Source organism: Lichenostomus cassidix, chromosome 2 (assembly GCF_008360975.1).
Source record: "Lichenostomus cassidix isolate B80296 chromosome 2, HeHo_3.0, whole genome shotgun sequence".
Taxonomy (NCBI): Eukaryota; Metazoa; Chordata; class Aves; order Passeriformes; family Meliphagidae; genus Lichenostomus; species Lichenostomus cassidix.
Genome location: NC_139482.1, coordinates 23,128,990 through 23,156,283, shown reverse-complemented (window position 1 = coordinate 23,156,283; position 27,294 = coordinate 23,128,990). Strand labels below are relative to the sequence as shown.

The window sequence follows — 27,294 nt, the reverse complement described above, 5'->3', positions numbered from 1 at the left end:
CATTAATGTCTGATGCTATCAATATCTAAACGGGGGGTGTCAAGAGGATGGATGAGACTCTTCTCAGTGATGCCAAGCAATGGGACACGAGGCAAGGGGCGGAAACTGAGGCACAGGAAGTTCCACCTGAATTCGAGGAAGAACTTTACTGGGCAGGTGTCTGTGCACTGGAACAGATTGCCCAGAGAGGCTGTGGAGTCTCCCTCCCTGGAGATGTTCAAGAACCGAGTGGACACAATCTGTCATGTGCTCTAAGCCGACCCCGCCTAACCAGGGCGATTGGACCAGACGACCCGCTGTGGCCCCTTCCAGCCTGTCCCGCTCTGTGATTCTGTGCCTGACTGCGTCTCCCCGCCGGTGCCACCGCCCCACTGGACACGCTGCAGTGAAGCTGCGCTGCCCTCCCGCCCGTCGCTCCCTGCCGGTGCCGCGCTGCTGCCGCGCTGCTGCCGCGCTGCTGCCGTGGCCCCGCGGGCGGCTCCGGGCGGAGCGGGGCGGCGCTGGCGGCGCGGGGGCGCGCGGCTCCGGCAGGCGGCGCTGTGCGGCTGCCGCCATCGCAGCTCCGCGGCCGCTCGGGGCCGAGAGGGGCCGCGGCTTCCCGGGCGCGGGGAAGAAAGGGCCCTGGGCCGGGCCGAGGCGGCGGCGGGCCGCGGCGCGGGGTCACGGCGGCGCCATGGGCAAGCGGGATAACCGCGTGGTGAGTAACGCGGGCGGCCGCGGCGGCGGCACCTCCGGGCGGGCCCCGGCGCGGAGGCCGTGGGGAGCCGGGCGCTGCCTCGGCCCGGGCGGGCCCGTCCGGCCGCCGCCGCGCTCCGACCGCCGGCAGGGACGGGAGGGGCTGCCGCGGGGGACGAGAGCGGCCCGGTGCCGGCGGAGCTGCCCGTGGCGGGCCGGAGCATGCCGAGGGCCGGCTGGGTCCGGGACTCGGTCCGGCCGCGCTCGGGGCCCGCCGGCCGGCGACAAAGGCGGGCCGTGCCCTGCCCTGCGCCCTGCCCCGCCCGGCCCGGGGCGCCCCGCGAGCTGCCCGGGCCCTGCTGGTGGGCTGTCCCTCCTCGGCACGTGCTCGGGGCTCCCTGGCAGAGCCTCCGATCGCCTTGTCAAACCCGGCAGCGTCGTGACTGACGCCCGCTTTGTGATCTGTCGGGGGAAGGCGATTAAGATGCTGGCCTGCTCCGTACAAGAATAAAATGTTCCCAGTGGGAGTTGCAGCACTCGCTGAAGTAGCTCTGATCCTTGCTAAGTCGCATTTCCTCAAACTTGGCGTTCGGCTGTACCTGAGAGATCAGAAATTGAGATTTGCGCAGCACTCTGCTGCCTCGGGATCCGGCGCTCAGCGGGCACAAAATGCACTTCTGCACACCCGACTGCAGAGCCTGAGTTCATACATAGCAGTAACACAGTCATCCTTCCTCCTGTTCTTCTTTAAATGTCTTTGTACCAGTTAGCCTTTCACCTTCTACTCATAATCATTTAGACATTGTGAGTTTGCTGCTGAATTTTGTGATTAAGCACATAATACTTTTATTTTTTCCCCTTTCTTTGTTTCTTGTATAAGCTATGAGTTTGTACTCAGATCCATTCACATCTTTGCATACCTTGGTGGAATAGTACAGTAATAGACATGAAGGATTCAGATGTTGTGCAGATCAATGGCAAAGTCCCTTTGGTTGCTTTATTGACATATCAAAAACAATGGAGTATACTAAGAAAGAGTTGACAATGTATTAGGCTCCAAGACTGGAGCAATGGTTGAAATGTGCTGTAAGGGTTTCAGGTGTGTATTTATTTATTCTTTATTTTCTTTTAATGGGACAGCTGGGATATACCAATGGCAGCAAATCTTTATGTTCCTATATAATGTTTATTATACTATCATGCTTCTAGTGTAGACAAGTTAGAATATAGGACTCTTTGCTCCTCATGTATGATCATGAAGATTTCCATGTCCCTTCTTAAATACACCATTGTTTTTCACTATTTGGAGATGGAAAATAAACATGCTTTTTCACATCTACAGAATACTTGCAAGTGATAGTATTGCGTTCCCACGGAACACTGCCTGACTGAAGGTGCCTTGCACTTTCCATGAGCAGGGGAGCTATGCAACCTTTGTTAATATCTGTTTGAGCAAACTGCCAAAAGAAGAAAATGAATGTGCACACAATCACTTTCTTTATTGAGGGTGCATTTCCGTGCTCCTTCTGGCTAGTGACATGCAGTTTGGCAAAGTAGGGTAAATACTCTTCAGAAATGTTTATTCGTGAAGTTATTCTTCATAAATGAACTTGGTTGAAATTATAAGAACATGTTTTAAGACAAATGTAAGACAGATAAATTTCCTAATCATGGAATATAGAGCAGTCCAGAGTCATTATGTACTTGCTGTGGTAAGGTTAAAGAAAATCACTGAAGGGAGGAAGCTTCCTAGCCAGTTAGCCAGTTTGAGCAAGTAGAAAATCAATATTTGACAGTTGTAGCCTCTTTTGCAGGTAGAGAGTTTTGTTGGGGGGTGGCAGGGTGTTTGTTACTTGTTGGCTCAGATAGGAAAGTAGCTTATCTTTATTTAAGAGCAGCAAGAGACCTCTTTTTTTTTTTTTTTAATTGTATAAGAAGAACTTTCAGATACCAATTTTTGAATGGTAAGCAAAATTCGATGTGCTCACTGGAGTAAACCAAGTTTCTAATGGGTCTAGTATGTTGAAATTACCTTTGTTTAAAAACAGTGAAAATAGTGTTCAAATAGTGCTGTCCTGCATTCCCAAAGGAGCTCCTTTTCCACTCAAAGTGGAATTCAATCACAAAAGTTTTATTAATTTTTTGATTTGTAGTGTGAATACCTAAGTGTTGTAACTACTTGAGTGCACACATCCTTCTGCTTTGCACCTCAGTGTTCATTTGCTCATGTTAGTTACCTTTTTGTGTGAATTAAAGCAACAAAGCAAATCCCCAAGAAATGGTGGCAAGTGTCACTGTTAGAGTTGCAAAGTCAACTTGAGTCAAAAAATGCTCCACTTGAAAGAGTCCTCGGATTGCTTGAGAGTGGTCCAGCTGATGGATCTGAACCAAACTTGTGCAGGCAGTGCTTCCTTCCAGCCAGGTGCCCCATCCCAGGCAGAGCCTGGAGTCCCTCTTCCAGGACTAAATGTATCCCCAAGAGTTGAAGGCCACCAGCCTGCTTGCAGTCCAGTCCTGAAACTCAGCATTGCTGTAGTCACTGCTTCTGCAGTGGGAGCAGCAGGAGGGGAGGCAGCAGCTGCTGCTTCTGACAGCTTCCACAAATGCTCACTTACTGTGCATGGTGGTTTCTAAATGCCTGCTAAGAAGTAGTGTTGGACATGTGAGAGCTACACAGGTAGTCCAGTCTTTGCTTTGAATCAACAAAACGTAGTACTCTTTAAAAAATTGTCTCAGATTGGGCTACCAAAGCAAATCATTCTTTTGGCTGTTTGATCTTTTTCCTCATCTCCAAACTGAGCAGTAAGAACAGTGTGTGTTATGTTCTGTAGAAATAAATTGTGAAGTGTTGGGATGATATAGTGATAAAAGCCAATGAGACAAGGGGGTATATGTACCTCTTTCTCACAGGAACAAAATATGATTGACATAAAAAATTATGGAAGAGTTTTTCCGTTAACTGCTGAGGTGGATTATGAATTCTAAATTTTAATTTAATCTTTTATAGCACTAAGAGGGTGCATGGATTTGAAAGATAGAATACCTCATAACATTGGGGTTACATATGTTTGGGTTTTGTGGATTTTTCCTGCTTAGCCCTAAATCACAGAATTTCGATACGTGTATATTTGTAGCAAAGCACCACTGCTTTCTTGTTTTGGTGCAAGAAATTTCATGCAGAATTGAAGGACTCAACTGTCAGCAATTTCAAACAGAACTTAAAAGGCATAGGATCAGTTGTCCCAGAGAGTGAGCACTGAAATGTAATTACATTTTCTATATCCCAAGGAAGAATATTTCAGAAATCATTATGCTATTCTTAGTTTACAAAATCGTTGCTTATGGAAGGGAATTATTGTAAGGAGCATGGTCCTTTTGTGGATCACTTCTTTCTGCCACAGTGTAACTCCAACTGAAAGCACTTACCTGAGTCTTTCTGCCAGACTGAATCAACTCAGTTTAGATATTCGTAGAAACAAGTCAGAGCTGTTTTTCAGGGAGTGATAAAAAGTTTCTGTGAAGAAATTTTGGTATCATAGTGCAACTGATGAATTTTGTATTTCTTTTTTGTTGTTTTCATTTTCAAGGCTTATATGAATCCCATAGCTATGGCCAGAGCACGAGGTCCTGCCCCAAATTCAGGACCAACAATACAAGACTACTTGAACAGGCCAAGACCAACATGGTAAGTGGCAGTGCCTGTCTACTCTGCCGACTTTTTAAGTGAAAGATTTGTCCTCTCTTACCAAAACATCACTGGTACCTACCTCCTCCCCAGAATATCCAGTCATAAATTTTGGAAGATTTTTTGTCTCTGACAAAGGTATTATTTTCTAAACATGTGTTCAGTCTTCTCATCTAAAAACAATAGAATTTAATTTTGAAATGTGTATTTCTCATTTGTCTGTATTTTTTTGGCAACAGTTTCTCAGAAGAGGAAAATGTTTGTCATCTTGCCTCTTTCGCAAATTGTAATACCTAAATCTTGTAGACATATTTAATTTGTAAACAAATTAATCTCTAAAAAAACCATTTTGGTAGTATATTCTTAGAATCCAGTTTGCCCTACTCAACAAAACCATCACTTTGAGATACAATCAACAACTTACATTATGTTCAATCCCTTTGCCTGCCCTCATGAGACATTAGAGAACAATTTACCTAATTGCAAAGTTCGCTTTAGATCTTTTGGAGGGATTTAACTACCGTACTTAAGTTATTAGGGTTAGGTTACCATATGTGTAACATCTAAGATGCTTTTATTCTTCTTCTCTTGGAAGTTCAACCAAGGCTAAACTTCAAAAAAACTCTACAATAAAGTTAGACATTGAAGAAGGTATTTTTAATTATCAAAGTTGTGATCTATCATCCTTTTTGTACAGGGAAGAAGTGAAAGAGCAACTAGAAAAGAAAAAGAAGGGATCCAGGGCTTTGGCTGAGTTTGAAGAAAAGATGAATGAGGTTGGTAATGTTATTAGCTGTTTATACATGATTCTTTTTATCTAACATGCTACTTTTCTTCTGTTATCATTTACAGTATCAAGTAGCTATAATATTTCACTTCACTTGAGCTTTTAATGAGCAACTATTTTGTTTCATTGATATTGGAAGTTAAGTTTACAACTTAACCAGTTAAGAGCTACTTTCAGTTCAGAGAAACACTGCATAAAAAGTTTTTTTAATTGCCGGTGAATAAAACTTGGCCTTGTCATAAATCTAAATATATTAATACAAATAACTGTGCTTATAATAATAAATTAAACTGTGCATTTTCAGCTATAATAAACCAAAGTGCTTTGTGCTAATACTCACTTGTTTAAGGTTACAGAATCCAAGTATAGTGCAAAAAAGTGTATTACTGGAAACAGATGTCTTTTGCAAGGAATATACATGTAATATAATTATGGGAGAAGGCACAAAGAATGGCCTTCAGTGAGATAGGACTATGCAGCACTTGTTTTTCACTTGTCCTAAGCTGATTACAATATGTGCTGGTTCCCTGATATAAATGCAGCTGTTCTGATGTTTGTGTTCTGTACCTGCTGAAGATCAGCACAGTTTAGAAAGTTTCATATGCAACTCCTGTTGTGTACAAGGGAGGAATTAGTATACAATGAATTTAACTGTTTCTGTTCCTTCTTGGGTCCTGGTATCTTGAGACAAGCTTCAGGCAGTAATTTCATCATTGTGTGTAAGTTTCTGGTTGAAGTAGATTATGCTCCTCCCCTGGAAGGGCACAGTCCCCATAGTACTCTTGCTGTTCCTTTTTGCCTAAGAAGTTGTACCAGGATTTGGAGGGCCATGGGGTGCTGTTCTGAGTGGATCAGTTGTTCTGCACTCTTTGGGTTTTAGCTTGGTGAGTTTGGTTTAGTATCCTATCATATTCCTTTCCTGATTTTATTTTTGCTTAATGTGAAACAAGTGAAATTGGCATGCATAGAAGCTAACAGCTTTTCAGTACAGAAGGGAATGAAGGGATGCCGGGAATCATGAAATGGCCATGAGTTATTACTAAAGCTCCTAAGAACAAATCTCTGAATGCCTGAAAAGATAACAGGTCTCTGAATGAGGAGCTGTCTCCCCTATTTTACTGATAGTTGTTGGACATTTCTGTTTAAAACATAACAAACACTAGCACAATCTTTAAAATAATGAAGAACAGGCTGTTGTGAGAGACCCCTCAGGTAGCTCTGGGCACCTGGTGCATCAAAGTACACAACCCTTCACTGTTCCCCAGATGCTGCCTTGGTCCCTGGAAGCACCTCACCCACAGCAGTGTACCCTGGCTAATCTGCCCTGTCCTTCAGCAGCACTGTTCAGCTAATTCATAGTGTGCTGCCATGGGGATCTGTGTGTCATCCTGCATTGCACAGGTTACTTGATCCCTGTTATTTCTGTCCCCTCAGCACAACATGTGGATCATTGTTGTTTTGCCAATACAGTACCAATACAGCTTCATTGTGAGGATCAGAATAATGAAGAAGGGAGCACATGGTGTGTCTGACAGTGCAGACTGAACCCAGCAGCCTTTCACTTTGATGGAGGCAGGTTGGATGTTTCAGAGCTCTTGAAGGGGGCATTTTAGATAAACCTAGAGACCAGGTGGGGAATTGAAAAGGAGAAATGAGAAGAGACTTTTATTCATTCAGCTAGTGTGCTTGGCCTAACAAAATAAGAGCATTTCTATGAAGATGTGTGTAGTAATTTGATATAATTATTGCTGACACCAACAAGGCTCAGAACAGACACTAGAGACACCCATACATTGAAGAAGGGCCAGGAGAAGTTGTCTTGAAGTTTTGTTTCAGGTGATTTTTAGAACTAAGACAAAATCACAGTTTTTCTGGTAGGGTACCCTGGTTTTCTAAAGCGCTCATGCAAGAAACTGTGATACAAAAGCAAAAATACCATAACTGATGATTTTCAAGATAAATCTCTTTTAAAAGGCAATCTCTTAAAGCCAAATAACTTGAACATTAAGGTGTGAGCTAACACTGTATTTTGATGAATATTAATCTTCTGTAAAATCAAGTGTATTACAGCTCTGGTTAACATTATATATTTATTTTCTGTGGTATTTGTTTAAATTATAATGTCAGGTAGGGGAGAACTTAAAAAAAAGCTTTTCAGAAATTACCTTCCTGTCACTGTTTCTGTTTGGTTTTGTTTCCAGAATTGGAGGAAAGAACTGGAAAAACACAGGGAGAAATTACTGGGTGGAAATGAGAGCTCCTCCAAAAAGAAAGAGGTAAGTTGTTTTCAATTGCACACATTTTGGAACTGGATTCATCATCAATGCTGCCAACACAGAATTTGATAAATACTTTCCATAAAACTTTTCATAAATACATAATTTTAAAAGCCATCATCAAAGTTCATAAACCTAATGCATGCCAAAAGAAAATTATGCCAAAGTAACAGTTGTTTTATTCTATTTTTAAGAAAAAGAAGAAGGAAAAGAAGAAATCTAATAGGGTGAGCAAAATTTTCAGTTTTCTTGGCTTTTTTGCTTTGGGGTTGTTCCTGTTTGTTATTTAAGTTCTCTTGGAAAGAGAAAGTATAGCTGTAATTTTGATTTTAGATGTTAAATTAACTTACTTTTATTTAGAAAGAGTTTGCATACATTCTGTACAAGGAAGATGAAAAGGAAGAAAAGAGCATTAAATAGATACTATTAAATGAAAAATTTTAGAAGTGGTTTAGACATTTGTTTAAGAAAGTCTGTGTAAGACCAGCATCTCTGAAGTAAAATTTTATTGGTTTTGATTTGAAAATGAAGAAATTTTAAAGGGAGTGTTTGGATGGGCTTTTGACTATTTGCCAGACAAAATGCTGCATCTCACAAGCTTCACTTTTTGTTGTGTTTGGTCAAGTTGTCTTCATCTTCCTCTTCTTCATCAAGCTCTGATTCTTCCAGCAGTTCATCTGATTCAGAAGATGAGGTAAGAGCTAATTTACTGGTATCTGTCATGTTTTGATCGTGAGGTTTATTTAACACAGATTTTGGATAAAACCATTTAGTTTTTATGCATTTGGTACATATAATAAAGTTTTGAATTTTAGACATATATATATGTTCAGTAGTTTCTATATGAACACTAAAGGTTTTGGCGTCCTGGCATGTAAACTGCATCCATTTTAATACTGATTTGCTTTTTTAATAGAATCCCCCATCTAATCATAAAAATGCAAAAATACCATTTTTACTGTCTAGCAAAAATCTTTGTTACAGATAATCAGATTCTGCAGCACACATCTAAATAATAAACAGAATCTAGAGAACCTGGATTTTTCACCACTTTGCATTTTTTCAATGCAGAAGAGTTATGAAGGTCCTCCACTAAACGAATCAATTGTAGTGTACTTTATTCCTCAGGAGAGCATTATAACATGTAGGAATTTGATGTTTCCTTTTCTTTACATTTAATGCAAATCTTTAATTCTAGTTAGAATAAATTCAAGCTTGTGTTTTTCCTTTTCTTTCTACAATATCTGTGAATAGGATAAAAAGCAAGGGAAGAAAAGAAGGAAAAAGAAGTATCGCTCCTCACGGAAATCTTCAGCAAGCACAACTTCAGAATCTGAGTCAGACAGCAAGGTGAATATGCACATGTATTGCTCTTGGCAAGTTTTCTTGGTTGGTGTTACAAAAACATGAAGATTTCTGACTTTAACATATTCATATGGGTTTTCATCTTCTGCATTTAAAACTATGTATTCTCGCTGGGCCTGAGCTGCACTTGTATCTTCCACATTGGATACAAAATCTGCCTCCACTGACCACAATGCCTAGCAGAAATAATTTGGTTTTTGAAAATGAACATGCTTTATTACAGCAATTTGTAGTTATTTTTCTGAATTCAGACACATGCAGCTTTTGTGCTGCTCAAATGTTTCATTTTGCTACCACATTAACACTTAAAATGTTCTTTTGAATATGCAATTTAATTGAACACCATCTCTGAATATGCAGGTATTGCAGGATACCAGTGGCCAGAGCATTTCTAAACATCTGAGTAGTTTTCTATTGGAAAACTGAGCCTTTCCCAAAGGCATATTAAATGGAAGTTGTCTTTTTCCTTTTCTGAAGTACAGTAATGTAGATACATGGGCTTACTGAATGAACAAAAAAGTGAAGAAGATACATGAGGCAGTTTGTTCTGTTATGTTAGCATTTTTCTGTCTTACAGTGTTAGTAACTGTACTTCTATCTTAAATATTAATAATACAGGGACTTTCTAAGATCCTGTGTCTGGACTCTCACAGGCTTTTACTGGAATACCCAATTTAGTGGGGTATAAATTGTAATGAATGAGTGTTTGCAGACACCTATGAATTGGTGCTATTGGGAGGTTAAAAACTTTTGCTACATAAAGGCACCCAGAGATACCTTTTCTACAGAAGACTCTGGGGAAATACCTGATTAACCCCATCTGATCAGTAGAGATGGACATTGATAAAGAATAAAAACTCCCAGCTGTTACATGTTATATGTGGTTACAGCATTGATAGCTGCTGTCCTTCCCAGAGGGTCTCTAAGTGTCCTGCAAGGATGCTGTTACCTGATTCTGTACAGACCTGCTCATGCTGCTGGATCAGGAAATTAGCAGCTGCATCAAAATTGTGGCTCTTTATATTATTATTATTAACTGCAAGGTAGAAAAGACAATCTTGAAAAATTACTTTCAATAGACATAAAAAGACTATTGGTCAGTCTGCTTTGGGGATTTCTACCTTTTTTGTGAAATGATTATGTTGTGGTTTGTTTTCCTTTCTATTTAGGATAGCACAAAAAAGAAGAGGTCAAAGGAAGACTGTGAAAAAGAGAAGGTATTTTTATTCTTGAAATCCTTTGATCAGAACTGCATGTTGCATACATAATGGAGCTTTCTTTTTTTAAAATTGAATGCCTCCATTTACACCTATGGAAATTTTCTGTCCAAACCCACACAGTCAGAAAGTATTCAGTGCACCTAATTTGAAGGAGACTTTTAGTTGGATTCATCTTCTGTTTTAGTAATTATTGGTGGAAATCACTGGATCTTTTCTTGTTGCAAAGGTAAATTAAAACTATATCTAATCTGCTATAGTAGATCAGCTGCATTCTAGTATTTTGGAGTTTACCTTTAGCTGTCAAATTGAGCTAAAAATGTGTTGTATTTTCAGTGGCATGTGTGGTAGGTTATTGGCTTGTTGCTGTAAATTAAGAAACATATGCAGAGGATCTCTTTATCTATATGTAGTCATAATTATAGATACTATACTTACAACAACTTTGAAGAATTGCAGAGAAAAATGCCTTAGCTTAAGAAAAGCTACCTTGTTCTGTCATTTCTCTAAGCATGACAATCCTTTCTCTTTCCCACCACCACCCCATTTTGTACACTCATTCATTATCTTTAATGTAAATAATCTAATTGACTTCAGTTTTAGTTATTACTGCATTATGGGTGAACTAAAAATGCTTTCGGAGTTCACCTTAGTCTTTCTCTCCAGTTACTTTCTTTCTTACCGTGTTGGCCTCTACTGTTCCAGTCAATAGTATTGACTTTGATGTACAAATTCAGGCAAATATACTGATTTCTCATCCCTTGCTCCTGCATCTATTTTACAGTGTCCATTCCCCATCAACTCCTCTTAAATGGCTTCACTTCAAGACCAAGTATCTACCACAGTCCCTTATTGTAACACTACTTTCACACATCTGAAAGCAAAGGACACTCAGGCACTAGACGTCCTCCCCTACCTGCAGATCCTCAATGTCTCAGATGGGCTGCAGCCTATGTACTTTTCATGAGTTCTTTTGGGAAGTTTCTGGTCTTAGAAAGTGAGTGAAAGTGCCTTCAGTCTTAGGAACACATTGCCTTTTGCAGAGCAAAGGAAGTGCAGTGAGCAGAAAAGTAGCTCATCAGAGCAATGTCGTGCAGCATCAAAATTTTTAAAAAACTGTCCTTCAAATGCACTGGAATGAAATACAATGTGTTGGAAGTACAGCTGGCAAGGACAGCTTGTCCTGGTTCAACACAAACATAGAGGGAGCTTTTTCTTTCATGAACAAAGCAAGAATCTGAAGCTGCAGTGTTTGTATGCATCTATTGAGACATCGTCAGTTACTCATTATTTAATAGTGGTGGAACATTTTATTTTAAAATGCTCACTCCTCTATGTGTTATTATTTAGAATAAGAGACTATTGTTATTCCTCTCACTTTTAGAAAGCTGCTGTATCTTGGTAACAAGGAATATACAGAAAATTACTATTTTCACTAGAAGCATTTTAATAGTTTGGTAGGGTAATTTGATGATGATGGGTAATTACTTTAATGTCAATAATATTTTAAAATATTTCACAACTTAGAAGTGATACTTCAATCTTAAATTTTAAGCAGAAGTTTTATAAAATTTGAAAGCTTCAACTTTACTCACAAAATACATGATTTTGTGTAGGAAGGTAAAAATCACCACAGGAAAAGGAAGAAAGCCGATCGTGGTGAAGGACCTTTATCGTCAGAATCTGTATCTGAGTCGGATCAGACAGAGGAGGTCAGTGTGAATCCTCAGTTTCAATTGTTACAGTGCTTGTAGCTTACTTATTCATGAGTGAATGAATGGTCTAGCTTGGATTTAATATATTTTTGAAACTGTTCTTCTCTGTACAGGTCAATTCAGGAGTGCAGTGCATTCAAAATTGTTTGTATTTTTCTTTTTAAAATGAACTTTTAAGGATTGTTTAGACTAGCTTCTATCACCTACAAGTAATTTTGAATTAATTTCATTGAGAATCAGTTTTTTACGGATATTACATTTGGTTTAATTTTCTTTAGGTGCAAGCAAAAAAGAAGAAAAGCAATGAGGAAAAAGAGAAAACAGCAAGTATCCCTCTTACACTGTAGTTTTAGGATATAAATACTCTGTACTTGGTTAATTTCTAGTTTCACATTTTTCAGTAATGCAAATGTTTTACAGCAGTAGTCTACTGCTACATCTAACAGTTTCTCTATTTACTTCCTGAGGTCACTTTTTCAGTTGTTAAATTAAAGAAGGATTTGCCACTCTTTTACCTATATGTGATTTGAGATTTATACACTTACTGTAGCATATATTTTATTCCATATCAACCTCCTAGAACTACTAATACCTGTATAGTATCAAGTAGGGGAGCAGTTTGCCACACAGACAGACATCAGTGCTGTTCCTTTGTTAACGTTATGTGTAATTCCTTGGCAAACCTTCTCTACCACTGTGGAAAGGCAGTAGAGATGGCTTACCTTCTTCTTATAACTCTTCCCCCAACCAAATAACAGCAGCAGCCTGTTACTTCTCTTAATTTTGTTACTGGTGTCTGTTGATAAGAGTGAGAGGAAGGTTCAGCAGTGATTTAAATAGAATGCAGATTTACCACGTGTACGTGAGGTTCCTCAGTGATGAGTAGAGTGGGTTTGGGATCCTGAATGCCCACTTGAGATGTCTGTGTGTCTATCTCCCCTGTCAGCAGCAGTGTTCCTAATTAGGCATCTTAGTTGTCCAGATGAGGTAAGGCAAAGGGAAGGTCTACACTGATACTCAGTACACATTTTTCCAGGGAACTTGTTTGTTTTTTCAGAATCATATGAACTGTTTGCCCTAACATTTGTAGTGATTGATTATGTTTGGGGTTTTTTTAAGAAAAAGTTTCTATGTGTAAGGAATATGTATAAAAAAAACCTTTTATACTGATTGTTTCATTTATGTAATGCCACACCTGTTTGAGAATTCAGTTGAAATTCTGCTTGCAAAAAGGCAAGATTGCATCTCTCAGCTTCTGTGTTGTAGTGATCAGCATACTAACTTCAGAATCCAGTAGGGTTAATTTGAGTGTATTTATATTTACAGTTGAAATCATAATTGTTTTATTTTAAACAAGGTGCAAGTGGTAGTCTAGCCACATGCAATTGATCTATTTAATTTTGCACAGTGAATTCAAGCACTTACTTTAAAATCTGTAAAATGTCACTACTTGTCAAAGCACTTCCTTATTACTTTCTCAGTAATCTATAAAGCACTGAAAATCATTTAAAAGATTAGGCAATGTAATAGTGACAGTGATGAGAGGTGTGAAATAGCCATACCATGGTGGAGATAAATTTAAATTGAAGACTGCTCAATATAGTGCAAATTGATAGGTAAAGATTAATTTTTTTTGTGATTTCTCTATAGGCTTCTGTAGAAATCTCTGTTGAAATGTCTTTGCAAAGATACCCTTTCTGTGCTCTCATTTTGCATTAGCGGAATGTAATAGATGGCAATTGTATTATACAGCAACTTTTTTTTTTTTTTAGGATAAAACAAAAAAGAGAAAGAAGCACAAGAAACATGGTAAAAAGAAGAAAAAGAAGACTGCTGGTTCAAATTCGGATTCAGAATAATATTTTAAAACAATCTGAGACTATCAACAGAAGTGCAATGACTAAAGGAAACTTAAACTGTGAAATGACAGCAAACTTTACCAAACTGCATGAGTTTTCCTGTGTTTTAGAAGTATTCCTAATCTTTCAGTAGCCAGCCAGATGCAGCTGTGCTGGGAAAGACCATTGTTATTGCCTGCTGCTTAATACATGAGGTACAACTTTTATAAAATTCCAGTAAGCAGTGTAAGGTATTTGAGACTATATGAGATGGTAGGCCAGCTGAGGTGTAAAATACCGGAAAATAAGAGTTAAACTTTTTAGATAGTAAAAATAGTCTTTTAAAGCATTAGTAATAGTCTTTATTTGTAAATCAGGACAAATGAAATCCCAGGTTCATCCTGCAGGTTAGTATTATGCATAAACTGCTACAAGTTGGTGTCTGCTAATGGAAAATTAATGATAACATTTAAAAGGCTGCCTTTGTAGAAATGTATATCATCTGCCCCATTACCATCTCCATGCTATGAGAAAGGGAATGCTACCATTTTGGCTACCTGAATCGGGTGCCTTTGCCTTTGATTCTTGCAAATCTCTGCTATTTTTAATCCATGCATCTCTGCATTCCTGGGAAGCTAGAGCTTCAGAAAGTCAGCTGACTTTTCTGCATAAGCAGTTTTGAGCTTCCAAGCATGTGCTTCTGCATTAAGCAAGAGCAATGACATTTTGCAGTATAACTGACAGTCCAAACCTGAAGATTTTACCTCTGCTTCTTTGAAATAGCGATAAACCTTTGCTAGTAAATATGCATATTTCATTTAATGTAATTTTGGTTTAATTGAAAACTTCTTGCAAACACTGGTAGCTTTCTTTGCATTATATTTAGAAATTTTTTGCATGATTTGTACCATTTTTAAATTAACAAAATGCAGGTAATCATTTGTTGTAACCAGTTCTATTAATTACGTTTCACTTGCAGAGTTTTATGTATGTATTTAGTTATAATTAAGTTCATTGCTGTGTTTTAAGTGCACACTTGCTGAAGATATTTAGCATGTAAAAAGCAGGGTTTTGATACCTTAACAGCTTCATATTGAAGCTGATTTTACTCTAAGCAAGTTCAGTGGCAGATCTGTTATGTGACGTGTCTTGTTAGATAAAAAAACTACTGCCAGAATCTCATTAAAGATACTGTTTAAACAGTTTGTATTTATATTTTTGTACTTGAGGGCTACAGAATGTTGACCTAAGTCATAAAGCTGTGTTACTTTAATTTAGTTGCTTTAGATAACTGAAAGAAAGCTTTTTTAAATTAAATGTGCACTCAAGAAAACACGAGCAACCATTTGATTTTAGTTTACATTAAATTCTCACTATATCTTCTATTGAAATACTGATTGCTGGGCCTTCTGTTAGCCTTTTACAAATGCTCATCCATCCCAGGTAGTCAAATATAGATTATATTTTTGATCCACCCCTTTTTTTCATTGCACAGGTGCTAACTTAGAACTTACCTCTGTTTCATAAGGATGTTTCAAATGTTGTGTTGCCAAGAATTTCAAGACTTTTAAGACATTGATTATTAGTCTGCAAACCATAACTAAAATCTGTGAGAGAAAGATTTTATGTATAAATAATTCCAATTCATATTGCCATTGCACAGAGAAATTGTCTTCAAGTTCTTGGGAAAATACAACCACTGAGTTGCAGCAATGTGCATCTAAACAACAGTAAGAATATTTTCATCAACTATTTTATGCTCTTGGGCTTGATGTTACCAATTCTAGACACTCTTGTCAGTGAGGTTAAAATAAAGGCAAGATGCAGTGAACAGTAGGGGTTTGATTTGGGGTTTGTGTTTAGTTTTGTTGGGGTTGTTTTCTTTTTGTGGTGTTGCAGTTTTGGTAAAAGAACTTGTAATGAACCATAGCATAAATGCTCTGTCCTGTGTGATACCTTATTTGACTTTTACACAACCACCTGCCACAGAAAGAAATAAAAACGGAAATGAGACCCAGTCTTCCAAATACGTAAGGTGGTATGTCATTTTAATTGTGTGGCTGTAACTATCTGTTCTGCTCAGCTGTAGGCTTCGAGTGCTGCTGTCATGCTTGGGAAGGGGTGTAGCCGCTTAAGATGCTTATGGGCTTTGTCAGTTCACAAGAAAGCTGCTTCAGCACTGGAAGGGAAGTGCTGCAGTTTGCAATACATAACAAATACGCCGAGTCTCCTCTTGCATTCCCTTTTTCCTGAAGGAAAGGTGGAGGCTGGTCAGGTCGTGAGACAGTGATGGGGGTTTTGGGTGGCACCTACACCCAGGCTCCAAGTTTCAGCAGAGGGACAAAGTAGAAAACGAGCAATGTCGAAATAAGAGTGTTTTAATATCTTTTTGCCCTCTGACAGCAGCTAAACAAGTGCTATCGTATGTTGCATTTAACTTTTAGCTCTTTTCCAGAAGAATTTTTAGACCTTTGAAATGCAGTTATTTTATTTTTCACAACTGCAGTTTTTCCCACGCGCGGCAAGGCTCTTTCTTTGTTTCGCCGGTGTTGGTGTTGGTGTCCGGCCCGCCCGGGAGGCCGCGCTGCTCCCCCGCGTTGTCACGGCAGCGGCAGCCGCAGCGGCTCGGCGCCATGAGCAGGAAGCCGGGCACCTTCCTGGTGGAGTCGCTGGTCCGATCCGCCAAGCACTGTGAGTGTCCCCCGGCCTGCAGGAGCCGCCGCCCCTTGTGCCGACGCTTGTCCTCGGTGGCTCTGTTCGCCTCCCACGGCAGGCATTTCCCCGGCGCGCCCTCAGAACAGCGGGTGGGGCGGGCGGGCATCGGGGCCACGGCCCTGGCCTATCCCTGTGTCCCTCATGTTTTACCAGCCTAATTTACACATGTGTTTGCTTGTGTTTGGGCCGGGCAGTTAACAAAAGCGAAGTGGAATGTCTGATGAGGCTCTTCGACACGCTGGTGGCCAAGGCCAGCAGCCACTTTGCTGGGGCCGGCTTCGACCGCATGGTGTTCCGAGATGTGGTGTACAGCGCCTTTGGCATGACGGGAGACGTGGTGTTGGACCGAGGTGAGGTGGACACACCGCTCCGAACACAACTGGAAGGGGTTAGGATTGTGCTCCCGACCTGATGAGTGTGGCCACACCAAACAGCATCCTCTCATCCCGGCCAGGACAGCAAAGGAGTTATGCTCAAGCGCTGTGGTTGAGAAAATGGCATCTTTCCTTTATGCGGAATAAGTCTCCTTTCAGGAGAGCTCATGCTCTAGCCTGAGGCAGACCAGCCAGAGGCACCTGTGCTGCCCTGTGGCTGTTTCTGTCGCAGTCGCTGTAGTATTGTGACAGAAGAGAGCAGTGTCCTGTCACTTCCCTCTTTTCTGCAGTGGCTCCACTGGGAGCTGTGGTTGCTGCCGAGGGACAGCTCTAGCTCAGGCCTGAATGCCCAGTAAGGCATTCTGTTAAGTGAGTAACTTAGGGAATAGAGGCTCTGTGAACAGCATTGAACGGCCTAGGCAGATAGTACAAGGTGGTGAGAGGAAAGAGCCAAATAACCCCTTGAAAATGCCGTGATTCCACAGATTGGTAAGGAGGGACAGGTTTGCAGTCACTGTGAAAGTTGAAGGAATGATCTCTGATGAAGAGGTGTCATAGGGAGTACGCAGAGCAGACGTGAGTCTGCCATTGTTCCAGCCTTTGGCTGCCAAGAGCCACCCCTTGGTTCAACTTTCTCCATCTCTCTAGCAGGAGAGCTACTTACATGCCGTAAAATAAAAACTTGTTGCAGTTTTATGCAACAAGTGGGTCTTGGAAGATACCTGACATTCCCTTAGATTCTTAAAAATTATTATAATGTTTACTTGTAAAGGGGCTGATTTCAGTTTGCAAAAGCAAACCTATTGTTTTCTAAGTAAAAAATGTTTGGCTCTGCATATAGATGTGTTCCTTCAGCCAATTTACTAATTAATATTCTAAAATGCAAATTATTATAGATGCTTGTTGATACTTTGAATTCCATCTTGAATTTGAAATACTTTATTACAGGCTGTATGAATAATGGAACTGTGAGATTAAAAGTTGTTTAGGGAAGGGAAAAGAAAAATAACTCTGTGACATGACAGGAGGTTATTTTTCTTTGTGTATTTAATATATATCATTCCTAGAATTAATTTCTCCAAGATTTTCTGAGACAAAAACTAGTAATTTAAATCTTAATCTGTATGCAGAATTATCCCTTATTTTAAGGGATATTGGTTTATTTGCTTTACATCTGCAAGGAAGCATACTTCCTGTAGTTTAAGTCAGGAAGGCAATAGATCAAACAGTCCTTACCAGGCAGGATTGTGGAGTGGAAGATCAGTAAACTGAGGGGCAGAATCGCTTTCATTGCTACATCTTAGAGTCAAGAAGGGTAATCATATCTTGGTGAAGACAGACAAACATTTTCAGAAAAAAAGATAATCTGTAATTTTATTGAATTTAAGAAAACATGCCTTTATTTTGTTTCCCTGTTATAAATTTAAAATGTATCTAATACATTTCCTAGTGTTCGACACTTTCGATAGAAACAACAAAGGGTGCATCACTGTGGTGGAATGGGTGGAAGGCTTAGCAGTGTTACTTCGAGGGACACTGGAAGAGAAGATGAAATGTGAGATTGATCTGTGTGCTAATATTTAATAGTAATGATTGGATTCAGGACATTACTTTTGTTATAATTTAGCAGTTACTCTTAAAATATTTGGTAATTAAGACGTTTTCTTCTGTATAGTGTAATGCAATGAAATTGAGTTCTGAAGTGGCTTCTCTGAGACAGAAGTTTTTCTGTGTAAACTGCTGTTAGCACAGCCACCAACTTATTTTTTTACAAAATCTTGAATTTGAACTGAAATTTATTCTACAGCATACAGTTTTGACAAAATATATATTTTTGTATTCACACACAAAATTAGAAAGAAGCAGATGTATCTCTAGTGTGGTTTTGGCTAATTACCAGTCTCAGGCCAATGAAGACCAGTGCCAACATTCATTTACTGGCACAGTGGGCACACAGCAGCAGTTGCATTAACTCCAGCAGTTCTTCAGCTTGGAAGCACAGATCAAAAAACGTTTGTAAGACATTAATGAAAACCTCCACAGTAATGATGGAGAAAGATGGAGGAGAAAAAATAGCAAGAACTCTAGAATTTTAGGCAGCAGGGAAAAAAATAGGGCAATAGAAAAAGGAGAATGACAGCATGTTGTTTCCATAGTTCCCAGGTTGCAGCATTAGCCATCCCTAATACACTATACAAATTCATCTGGAAAGTGGTCAGGGATGTCACAGCATTAGGATGTGTGCCCAGGATGTAATTCAGTGTGTCAGTACAACTACAAGCAGTAAAATATGCATTACTGCTGTAAACACAATAGAAGATACTAGTGTGTAGTGATGCACAGTGTTGTCTGTCACAAGTGTTTGCCAGGAGTGTTTTATATATATATGATAACTTTGGCTCAATGGATTATGCTGTATAACATACAATTCACATCGTATAAATGTAACAGCTGTAAGTAACAGCTTTAATGGCATGTGATTATAGTTTGTAATCAACCTGAAATATTTATTTCAAAAGACTGTTTTAAAGTTTATGACCTGAATGGTGATGGATACATTTCGAGAGAGGAAATGTTTCAAATGCTGAAGCACAGCCTTCTCATACAACCAGCAGATGAAGAGCCTGATGAGGGAATTAAGGACTTGGTAGAGATAGCATTGAAGAAAATGGCAAGTACTTACTTATTGTGATACTTGAGTGTCTTTCAAATATTCATTAACCAATACTTAAAACCTTTCTGTCAGGTAACAAAAATGGTGTCTGATTAACAGTGGGATTCTGCAAGTGTCCTGAGGAAAGCCAGAAATACAATCCAGATCTAATGAGTTCCAGTCCAGTATTCTCACATGAAACTGTTAATTTAGTATGTGAATGTACTGTGAAGTTTATTTATAAACTAGCACGTGTATATGTTCATACACATCTGTTTATGTCCAGTCAAAGCCAAAGCCCATCAGGATTGGAAAACCCAAAAATGTAAACTGCATTTACTCCATCAGTATAGACATATGCAGTAGTTTCATTTTTAAGTACATTTGTGTTTTATCAATTGATCATGAAATGTCTTTATCCAATTTATATATTCTATTAGAATAGTAAATTCAAGGTTATTAATATGAATCTTGTCCTAATCTATGACATCCAGATCAACCAGGGACTGTCTGTCAATATTTTAATAAAATCAAGACATATACTCTCCCCTTCTGTGGTGGTGGTCAAAAAATGTCTCTTAAAACCAGGTCTTGAATCCCAACTCTTTTTATTTAAGCCCATCTTCTTAATTTTTCAACCCCAAAATTTTTGCCTGATATAGAGGCAAGTCATACAGATCTTTTCTGAGCAGAACCTGGTGATCCCCACTTGCACACAATCAAACTAAAAACCAAATCCATGTTCTTTAAACAGTTGTTAAACAAAACTACAAGTAATAATCCTTTGCTGAAGCGTTTCCTTCCTTTTGTAGGACCACGATCATGATGGCAAGCTTTCTTTTGAGGACTTTGAAAAAGCAGTCACAGATGAAAGCCTTCTCTTAGAAGCCTTTGGACCATGTTTGCCAGACCTAAAGGTAAGTTAACATTGAGTTCAAAAAACTGTGCAAGCCAGTTCTTTACAGACACTTGCACCAGCACCAATCCTGTAAATGTCAGCGTGGGGCATCTTAGGCCAGAGTTGGGCTCATCCCCTCAGTGCGAGTTCTGCTGCCGGAAGGTAGCCCCTGAGCACTCCCACTCCAGGGTAGTTGCAACACAATGTTGCAGATATTAATCTCATCACCAATGGAAATTTTAGTCCTTTACATTGTCATCCCTGGCTCTAGTATTTCTGTTTCCATGCAGTTTATCTCATTCTGCAGCTGGGCCTTCTTGCCCTCCCTGCCAGATCATTCTTTGGTCACATATTCCTTCTGCTGAGCAGTTACAATTTTAATTTCCTGCTCAGCTACAACTTCGAATGTTCTGACTGGGCTGCCGGTGATGACACCATTAATGCTATGGATTTACCCTTCCTAAGCTATAAAGCAAGAGATTGTATTCACTGCATACACATTTCAGTTCAGTACTTTTTCTGACTAAATACAAATCCTTTAGTTAACTGAAAATTAACTTTTTTCCTCTTTTTTTTTTTTAAATAGAGCAGTATGGCATTTGAACAGCAGGTTTTCGGGGCATCTTCTAAACAGTAACTCCAAGCTGTCACTCCATTGCTGAATACTGTTAAAATGGGTCTTCGTCTTCACCATTCTTCGTGATATAGTAAAAACAGTCATAATTTCATGTTGCTCCTCAGTTTCAGTATTCCTTTGCTGTAAAAGCTATTGAATAAACAGAATTTACTTCTGTAACTCCACCTAAATAGTTCTTCCATGAGTTATGAAATATGTTACTATATGAGGTACACAGAACAACACTGCAACAATAATATAATATATTGGTTTCTTAATTCCAAGTAACAAATTGATACAATTTTTAACAGGGAATCACTGGGAAATACAGTATAAAGGAAGTCTTATTTTTTACATAAAAAATATTTTTAACTAAATTCTGTACAAAAGGACTGTTGGAAGATGCTGCCAGCAGTATCTATATTCTTCTTCTCTGCTTTACAAGTGTTTTGGCTGAGCTGCTCTCTGGCTTTTCCACAGACGTCGTTGAAACAGAATCTGCTACCTAAATTGGAGGGGAAGAGAATTTAGTAGCCTGTAACCATTACTTTTTTAATGCTCATTTAAGAGTAAGGCCAGATCTCCAAGATTTGAGTACTGGGAGGGATTTATTACTATAATCACACTTGTACTGAATTTTCCTGCTGACTAGAGGAAAAAAGTTAACACTAAAGACAGCATTAAACACAAGAATGGTGAAACTTAGAAGACTTAGCACTACCATTTTTGTATTTAACTACACAAGCTGATTTCAGACACTCAGTGATAGAGCATTACATATGTCATCACCCTTCTTTCTACCAGAGGTGTTTTCAAGGAAGGTGTAGTGTGCTTTTTAAACTCAGGTACTTCAGGAAATTAAGGGAAAGCAGGAACATGCATTTTGACATGTATTTTAGAAATGTATTTAATATAAGGGGTGCTTATTTATAAGATAAGCACTTTCCAATCAATCTAGTTAGTCATAGTCAAGGGAGCTTTTTCATATCGTAATTTAAATGAAATCTTCTATCAGGAATGTTTGACCTGCTAATTGATTAATATCCTCCATAAAAGGCTATATAGCTTAACTCACACTTCTCAGCATGGAATTGGTGATTCTGTACAGGTTTTAATGGCATGAGAAATATTAGAGCAAAATTACATTGAACTCTGATTTCCATTATTTTCCTTTAAGAAACCAGATACAAGTAGCACATCTGGAGTCAGCAGGACTACCTGCAAAGTCTTCATGCCTCCCCATGTGGGGGAAAAAGAAGTGGTTTACTAAAAAATCATTTAAGATCATGCACTGACATTTGTACTTTCTCAACTGTAGTGTAAGAGGTCTGGAGTAGAAATTCCTGCAATTTTCAAGATTATGGAAGAATTAAATAGTAAGAGCACTAACTTTAAGTGGCAGATAACCTGATAATAGTGAGTAAATGCTGAGTAAAGTTACCAGAAAGTCACTATTTTTAGGGATAACAAACACCTATGTTTGAACTACCAGAACTTTAAGAATCCATACCTCTTTCAGTTTATTTCGAATTAATGTAGCTGAAGTATTCAAAGACTCGTCACCCATATCCACTTTAGGTATTTCTGGTAGTTGTGGACCAATAACAACTTCAGTATTGTCCTCACTTGTTCCAATGAAGGAAAACTTGTTACCTTCTTCTCTCTTCCTCTTACGTTCTTGCAGGTGAGCTGTGCGAGGCATAAACCTGTCAATTCCATTGTAAGCTGGAACCATTCTTTGCTGCATTAAGGAAACTGGTGAAGGATGTCCTTGTGGATGTACAGTTGGAGTTAGGGATGTGTTTTGACCAAAGTACCCAGAAGTTTCAGCACAACTGTTATCATAGTGCGGAGATGTTAATAGGCTCTGATTCTGATTCCCAGATGGATATGCTGTGTTGTGGGATATCCCATGAGAACTTGTAAAGCAGGATGGATCCCAGTTACTGGCTACATGTGATCCTGATGTACTCCATGGACAGTCATGCTCAGAGTTCTTTGAGGCTGTCTTCTTAGGGCCCTCTGCTTTCTTTAACACAAAGCAATCTTTAAAACAACAAAAAAATGCACCTTCACTATTTCATGTCATTATTAGTTCTAACACACAAGAACAAAACTCTTAATATAAATGCAGAAACAATATCAGTGATATTCAATTCCCAGCTACCTGTGATTTTTTTAAGCTTCAAATTTAACAAATGCAACTTCAAACCAGTTTTCTGGTTTAGTGCCTTTGCTGGTGTGTAATATTGAGAAAACCCAGATGTTTTGATGATAAAAATCAGTGGGCTTAATTCCTTTAAATATCCTCACACAATGAAGAATGATACCTAAGTATGTGAGCACAAGAAAGGAGAAGCTTGTGCTCAGCAATTTCCTTATTCCTCAGCTTGCCCAGCCTTCAGTACTGACTGGGAGCTCTGCAGTACAGGAGCCTTTGTAAACACAATCCATTCTTAACATTCCCCCAGTGCAAAGATGTGGGCTTGAGAAATTTTACTCAAGGTTCTGGTATAGTCATCTTCCTTCCAAAACTGTCCCTTTGGGCATGCCTGAGGAAGCTGGAACAAGGGTGAAAATATGGTCCAAAATTTCCTGCCAGTGCTTTAAATTTCTGCTAACAGTTAAAACAGAAGGTGAAGGAAATACTTAATTATTAAAGCTCAAGCATTTCATTATTATAGTCTTAATGAAAGCCAAAAAATTACTTTGAAAAGGATATAGTTGTCTAAATATTGACAGATGTCTCCATTCTCCTGTAAACACACTTAAAGTGCATCTGTATTGGGTTTGCATGGTCTGGTTTTTGGTAGTGGGAGGGCTACAGGGTGAGAAGCTGCCATAAGCTTCCTCAGTGTCCAGCAGAGCCAATCCCTGGTGGCTCCAAAGATGGCCATGCCACTGGCCAAGGCTGGGCCAATTAGAAATGGCAGTAACGCCTCTGTGGTAACAGATTTAATAAAAGTAAGATAAACAAAAAGTGGTCGTGCAGTTTTATCTGCAGCCAGAGAAGAGCAGGGCGAGGACGTGAGAGAATTAGCCCTGCAGACACCAAGGTCAGTGAGGAAGGAAGGGGAGGAGCTGCTCCAGGCACTGGAGCTGAGATTCCTCTGCAGGCTGTGGTGATGACCTAGTGAAGCAGCTGTGCCTCTGGAAGGCCATGGGGATGCAGAAATCCCCCTGCAGCTCATGGAGGAGCCCCACACTGGAGCAGGTGGATGCCTGGAGGAGGCTGTGACCCCATGGGAGACCCGTGGAGAGAGGGGCCCTGCTCCCAGGCTGGAGCAGCCTGTCCTTGGAGGACTGTACCCTGTGGAAGAGTGACCCACACTGCAGCAGTGTGGGGAGGACTGGTGCCCATGGGATGGACTCATGTTGCAGCAGTTTGCAGGGAACTGTTGCCCATGGGATGGACTCACACTGGAGAAGTTCATGGAGAAATGTCTCCCGTGGGAGAGATCCCATGGTGCAGCAGGGCAATGACTCCTCTCCCTGAGCAGCAGGAGAAGCTTCAGGTGATGAACTGACTGTAACCCCCATTCCCTGTCTCCTTGTGCTGCTGGGGTAAGAGGCAGAGCTGGAAAGAGGGAGGGGTGGTGGGAAGGTGTTTCTAAACGCTTAGTTTACTTCTCATTATCCTGCCCTGATTTTGTTAGTCATAAATTCAATGCATATCTCTAATTAGAGGCTGTTCTACCCGTGATGGTATTTGGTGAGTGATCTCTCTCCCAGTCCTTATCTCAACCCATGACCCCTTCATTAAATTGTCTCTCCTCTGTCCAATTTGTGGAGCTTGTGAGTGAGAAGCCTTGTTGGGTGCCTGGCATCTGGCCTGCATCAACCCACTACAGCATCTTTAAAAGAGGGAGGTATAAAGTGTTTCCTTTAACAGGCACTTTAGCCCAAACCCCACCCACCCCTAAAGAACATTAAGATTTTATAGGGAATTTAATCAAGATTCTACAGGAAATTTAATCACAAACCTCTTTGATTTGTTGCTTTTGCTATATACTTTCTTCTGTCCTGTAACTTCTCTCTAGTTTCTTGGACTGTTTCAAATTCTGGAGCATAGCACACGTGCAGCAAACTACCAAAGAAACTTCGTTCATCCATTTTTTTCTTGGCCACCCTGAAGGGAATTAAATTGTATTGGCAAAACTGAGGATTTTACTCCAACTCTCTAGCAACTTAACACATTGCAAGTAAAGAAGGGTGTAAAAGATTAAGGCAGCAAGAGGCAGATATTGCCCTGTCCAATACCTTGCACATTGCAGTTTTTTGAATTTTATAAGATAGACTTCAGTAAATTGCTCTGCTGGATATTCATCTAGAGGATGATACTCCTCAATGGCACCATATAATGCAAATTGTTCTACTAATTCCTTCATAGCACCTAGTGCTGGAACTCCTTGTATCAGTAAATAGCGAGACTCCAAGTTGATAGTGTAAACCTGAAAAAACAAAAATAAAAACAACGAATATTCAAAAATGTTCCCATTTTTGCTTTATTGCAAAAGCAGGCATTTTCTCCATGTTTTCTGTTCTCCAAATCCTCTCAGGGTGCTGAAAACCCCTATGTAATCTATTTAGCTGGGCAGTAAGTGCAGTTATTTGGGACTTCTTCATCACTGAGCAGGAACTGAAATTTATCTTCTCATGCATCATAAAATACAAATGAGACTTGACTTTCCTGCACAAGGTCAGAGTTCTACTGCCAGTTGTTGAGTAAAATCTTTTAAGTCTCTGGCCAATTTCCATGCAAAACTTACTAGTAACCAGTTCATAAGGGGTACTGTCAAAATACAGGAAAAAACCACTGAAAAACCTGTCTTCTCCATAGGTAGAGAAGTCTTGCAGGTGAGGAAGACTGTTTTTCTCCACATGGGAAAGAAAAAAACAATTGCCACAATTCCCTGGGGCAGATCCTAGTGTGTAAGCTGTCTCCTTGCCATGGTGATCCAACAGTGCACATTTTTAAGACATACAGATAAGAACTGGATGCTGAGAGAAACAAGTTCTTCTCCCAGCAGGTTAAAAATCAAGTCAACCACTCTATTCTGTTTTGTGTAGTAACTGACTCTAAGCAAAGCTTTTCGATGGTTTACTATGTACAACAGGCAGCTTAACCCTGAGATCAAAGGAAATTAATTCTGAGTTTGTTAAAAAAAAACCCAACCTAAAACATAAACATTTAGGCCGTGCTAGTTACACATATTTCTCAAAAAAAAAAAAAATCTGGACAAGTAGGAACTGCTCGGGAAATCAGCTCTCAAACTTCTACTATAACAAACAGTCACCACAGACAGATCACATAAGTTCTTTGTGTGGCAGCAGTGTGGCAGCAATGTGGCAGCAGTGTGTTTTTGGGGTTTTTGGTGGTTTTTTTTTTTTTTGGCAGGTTTGTCCTTCTACCTCTTGTCCGGGATTCAAATAAGGGTTCTTATGCACTTGGGGCATCCATACTGTTTCTCCTGTGTGTATCCTCCAGTGCCCAGGGATGGCTGCATGCCTCTGGTGGCCTTCATACCTCTGAGGATGCACAAGCTCTCTGTCCTCTGCCCCACCGTGCACACTTGGAAGAGTAATAGAGCGCAATAGCTTTGAGAATTCGTGAAGCATGGAGTGTTTGAAATTTCCCAGGAGGGTGGTGGCAGTGAAAGGGCTGTGCCTGCTGTGTGTGTGCAGGGAGTAACCATCGTTCGGCACTGGTGAGAGCACAGCTCAGATCCCGGTTCGGTTCAGGAGTCCTCTCTAAAGGACACTGAGGGGTCGGAGCAAGCCCAGAGAAGGGCAACGGAGCTGGGGAAAGGTCTGCATCACAGGTCTGATGAGCAGCAGCTGAGCAAGCACAAGGGGCTCAGCCTGGAAAAAAGGTGACTCAGGAGAGACCATATCGCTCTCTACAACTCCCTGACAAGAGGCTGGAGATAGATGCGGGTTGGGCTTCGTGATCTTAAACGTCATTTCCAACCTTAGCGATTCTATGATCGTTTCTCACTCCAGCCCTAGAAAGTGCCGCTGCAGCTCGCTGTACACTGGGCGCACACACAGCTAGCCAAATCTCAAAGTTCTGCTGCAGTAACGAGAAGCTCCTGCCTCGGCCCAGGGCCTCCTTCTTTCCGTCCCGTCCCCGGGAGCCGCGGAACGCCACTGCCGGCCCGGCCGCCCCCAAGCCCCTCACGCTGGCGGCTCCTCCCGACACCAATCCCCAGCCCCCCGCCCCACCTTCACGGCGCGCGGCCGCCACCCCTCGCGGTACTTGGCGCGCGACTCGCAGGCTCCCAGCTGCGCGTGGTGCCGGCACGGAGCGCCCGGACCGCCGCTGCTGCCGGCCGCCATCTTCCCATCGCCCTCCGCGCCCTGCGACGCACAGCCCCCATTGGCGCCCTCCGTGAGGCGGGGCGAAGGGGCCGCGGCCCACGGCGCAGGAGCCAATCAGAGGCGGGCAGCGGGGACACGCCGCGCCCGCATTGGCCGGCA

General features: G+C 40.6%; 3 protein-coding genes across 5 annotated transcripts; 2 read left to right on the top strand and 1 right to left on the bottom strand.

Moving 5' to 3' along the window:
- Positions 1 to 553: 553 nt before the first annotated feature.
- FAM133B (family with sequence similarity 133 member B) lies at positions 554 to 15,587 on the top strand. 2 transcript variants are annotated; one of them, XM_085050717.1, is made up of 11 exons: positions 554 to 697; positions 4,263 to 4,360; positions 5,058 to 5,136; positions 7,349 to 7,423; positions 7,618 to 7,650; positions 8,049 to 8,117; positions 8,678 to 8,773; positions 9,958 to 10,005; positions 11,622 to 11,717; positions 11,999 to 12,043; positions 13,493 to 15,587. In XM_085050717.1, the coding sequence occupies exons 1-11, from the start codon at positions 674 to 676 to the stop codon at positions 13,577 to 13,579; spliced, it is 750 nt and encodes a 249-aa protein (XP_084906843.1). In that variant the 5' UTR covers positions 554 to 673; the 3' UTR covers positions 13,580 to 15,587. The 2 variants fall into 2 exon arrangements, with proteins under 2 accessions (XP_084906843.1, XP_084906844.1); XM_085050718.1 differs by lacking the exon at positions 11,999 to 12,043.
- A 138-nt stretch (positions 15,588 to 15,725) lies between these two features.
- CLXN (calaxin) lies at positions 15,726 to 20,997 on the top strand. Of its 2 annotated transcripts, XM_085050719.1 has the most exons (6): positions 15,726 to 16,249; positions 16,468 to 16,623; positions 18,098 to 18,202; positions 19,167 to 19,318; positions 20,113 to 20,217; positions 20,785 to 20,997. In XM_085050719.1, exons 1-6 carry the CDS (start codon positions 16,192 to 16,194, stop codon positions 20,833 to 20,835), a joined length of 627 nt encoding a protein of 208 aa, XP_084906845.1. In that variant the 5' UTR covers positions 15,726 to 16,191; the 3' UTR covers positions 20,836 to 20,997. The 2 variants fall into 2 exon arrangements, with proteins under 2 accessions (XP_084906845.1, XP_084906846.1); XM_085050720.1 differs by lacking the exon at positions 18,098 to 18,202.
- A 63-nt stretch (positions 20,998 to 21,060) lies between these two features.
- Positions 21,061 to 27,195, bottom strand: RBM48 (RNA binding motif protein 48). Its single transcript, XM_085050712.1, has 5 exons — positions 27,040 to 27,195; positions 25,075 to 25,265; positions 24,798 to 24,943; positions 22,325 to 22,860; positions 21,061 to 21,319 (listed from the first exon to the last, which is right to left on the bottom strand). The coding sequence occupies exons 1-5, from the start codon at positions 27,151 to 27,153 to the stop codon at positions 21,233 to 21,235; spliced, it is 1,074 nt and encodes a 357-aa protein (XP_084906838.1). The 5' UTR covers positions 27,154 to 27,195; the 3' UTR covers positions 21,061 to 21,232.
- Between the last annotated feature and the right edge of the window lie 99 nt (positions 27,196 to 27,294).